Source organism: Macrobrachium nipponense, chromosome 27, assembly GCF_015104395.2.
Source record: "Macrobrachium nipponense isolate FS-2020 chromosome 27, ASM1510439v2, whole genome shotgun sequence".
NCBI lineage: Eukaryota > Metazoa > Arthropoda > Malacostraca > Decapoda > Palaemonidae > Macrobrachium > Macrobrachium nipponense.
The window spans coordinates 63,903,961-63,907,421 of NC_087216.1; the positions used below are offsets into that span (position 1 = coordinate 63,903,961).

Below are 3,461 nucleotides of genomic sequence, written 5' to 3' on the forward strand. Positions count from 1 at the left end.
TGAGTAGGCCTTAAATTATATATATATATATATATATATATATATATATATATAATATATATATATATATATATATATATATATATATATATATATATATATATATATATATATATATATATATATATATATATATATATATATATATAAATGTAATAGCCATAATGCCCTGTATCTGTATCTGGTAAAAAATGATCAGTAGATTCTACATACACATATATACACACACACACACACTATATATAATATATATATATATATATATATATATATATATATATATATATATATATATATATATATATATATATATATATATATATATATATATATATATATATATATATATATATATATATATATATATATATATATATATATATATATATATATATATATATATATATATATATATATATATATATATATATATATATACTATATATATATATATATATATATATATATATATATATATATATATATATACTATATATATATATATATATATATATATATATATATATATATATATATATATATATATATATATAATATATATATATATATATATATATATATATATATATATATATATATATATATATATATATATATACTATATATATATATATATATATATATATATATATATATATATACTATATATATATATATATATATACTATACTATATTATATATATATATATATATATATATATATATATATATATATATATATATATATATATATAATATATATATATATACTATATATATATATATATATATATATATATATATATATATATATATATATATATCCATCTAATAGATAGTAGATTTATAGATAGATAAACAGATAGATAGATAACTACTTTGCAACTGAATACCATTATTCAACCATAGTAAAACAAAAAGAAAAAACATGAAAACAGGCAACTATGCTGACAGAATCTATGAATGTTATTTTACATGAAAGGAAGAGATCCCTACAATACTATTTACTGAGCGTTCATTAAATTGGGCGGGAGAGGAGCTAGACCACATTACTTGTGATTTGCAACAAAATTGATTTTCAGGTTGAATCTCTTTCAGATGTCTCTCCCCTCTTAGTTCTCTACCACAGTACCCATAATGTGTTCGTCTACCAGAAGAATAATATCTCGGTTTTAATAACTGTATGAAGGATTGTGCATGCGGTGGTGAATGTACAGTATTGAGTTCTGAATGAGGGGATGAACGACAAGTAGTTTTAGCAATGTAACTGAATAATGAGCGTAACGCGTGTAGATTATTTTTATTTACGATATTCCTTTTATTTGACGACGGATAAATTCGTATATAATTGTTTCTCAAAATGTTATACATTCTATAAATAATAAATTAATGGAATACTCAGCGGTAGGGTGTCTAACAGCTGTAATTGACATTTATTCTGATCATTCAAAAAACATCTAGTTTATCTCTTTGCATGATATTAAAAGAAATTTGAAAATGAGTTCATAGATAAAATAAGGAAATATGAGTTTATACGAAAGAATTTTATCGGACAAACACACTAATATGACAATGCATAACACGAGGGAATCTGTATGCATAATGGGGAATAGGCTTCATAAATAAATATATGAAATGCGGTTTTTAAAAGAAATGATATTGAAATGCTGTCAAACGTATTTGCTACATGTTAAAAAGAACTACTGCATTTCTTAAGTAACTGTCTGAACTGATTACCTGGATGAAAAGATGGCTAATGAAGGTTGGAAGTCAATGAAAATGTAAGACTCAAGGCCCACGAAAAGTGGAGTCAGAAGGACATCTATTCAGTGAAAAAGGAGAAGAGGTGAAAGTCCTATTACGTTACGAGTAGGAACGAAATTGTAATAAGGTTTTGTTTCTTACCCTCTTTTGAAACTCCCCCCTGAAAAGGAATTACTTATTCTTAACAGGAGAAGACGGTAGATAGAAAAGGATTCTTTTCGATAATAATGCAAAGAAAGTTAACGAGGTTAATTTATGCTTAAAAAAAGACGACTACGCCGCATTTCCATGAAACCTGGAAATAGCTAATTGTTTGTCTTCTTCCCCTGAGAGAACTGAAGGACCTGACACAATCACCTTTATTCGTTTCAGAAGCCACGATATTAAAGTATGAAGTTTTCTTAGATAAATGATTGCATTGAATAACAAAGGTTTCATTCAATGTCATTATTTATCTCACAAGACTTCATTCTTCACTATCATGGCTTCTGTACCGTATAAGGATCATGACGTCCAGTTCTGCAGTTCTCTCAGGGTGGAAGAAGTTAAGCTTTTGGCCATTTCCAAGTTCCGTGGAAAAACGGCATAAGTTTCTTTCTCAATGTATACTAATCTTATGAACTTTCTTTGCATTATTATACAAAAGAATCCTTTTATACCCACAGACTTCTTCTACTGAAAATAAGTAATACTTTGTCAGGTCGAGTTTCAAAGGAGGGTAAGAAACAACTAGGCATGATCTGACCTCCAGCTTACTCGGATGCAAGCTAGATTTTCCCCTCACGCATAAGTTGTAAAAATTATATTCGTAATTAAAGGTAAATTAAAATGTGTTGCAATCTACGGTCAAATAGTCTTGTTTCACCAACGAAAATTTACATAAAAACGCTATATTCTATATAATAGAAATAATTTTTCTATACTGTTTAACCTGCAAAGAAATGAGGAAATGAAAAATATTGTCATACTATTCCAAATATTCCCCCAGTGACACTCAACCCAATTCCAAACCAAAACATTTGGAATCTTCAGATTACTCTTCTTCTTCTTCTCAACTTTCAAATGAACTAGCCCCAGAAAATATTCGCCTCAGTCGCAACTTCCAGGACTTGAAGCATTCTTTCCCTACCTGTGACACAAACACTCTGAACCCCTCCCCCACCTCGAGAATGTCACTTTCTCGTCAGGGCATCTGGTGGAAATACAATATCTCTGTCGGATGCGCTGCTCGCAAAGGGCCTCTGTCGGTGCAGAAGAGAGGCTCTGGAGATACCTATCTCGCGACACCTGTCTGTATCACGTTAGTCTGGGAAGTCGACATATTCTTTTTTTCATGTATTTTTTCCTTTAGTTTCTTTTTCTCTGTCGGAAAAAGTAGAAATCAAATCTTTGTGCATTTTGACTATTTTCTTTCTCGTACTCTCCCTGAAAGAAGAAGAAGAAGAAGAAGAAGAAGAAGAAGAAGAAGAAGAAGAAGAAGAAGTAAGGACAATGAGCTGGCGAACAAGAAGCAAGAAGAAAAATATAGGCTGAGTCAATTGGCCATGATCCAAGTTCACAACAACAACAACAACAACAATAATAATAATAATAATAATAATAATAATAATAATATCAGTGATGTACGTTGCCAACCAATAAACCAAGGAAGGACCATAACAGCCTTATATGTAATAATTATAAATGGGATGTGTAT

At 27.9% G+C, this 3,461-nt stretch overlaps 1 protein-coding gene across 1 annotated transcript in view; it reads left to right on the forward strand.

The window, feature by feature from the left end:
* LOC135200703 (protein FAM133-like) overlaps positions 1–3,251 on the forward strand; it is a 61,765-nt gene extending 58,514 nt beyond the window's left edge. The window contains exon 5 of the mRNA XM_064229311.1: positions 3,198–3,251. Within this exon, the coding sequence (XP_064085381.1) occupies positions 3,198–3,251 (54 nt within the window). The remainder of the gene's footprint in view (positions 1–3,197) is intronic.
* The last annotated feature ends 210 nt before the right edge of the window (positions 3,252–3,461 follow it).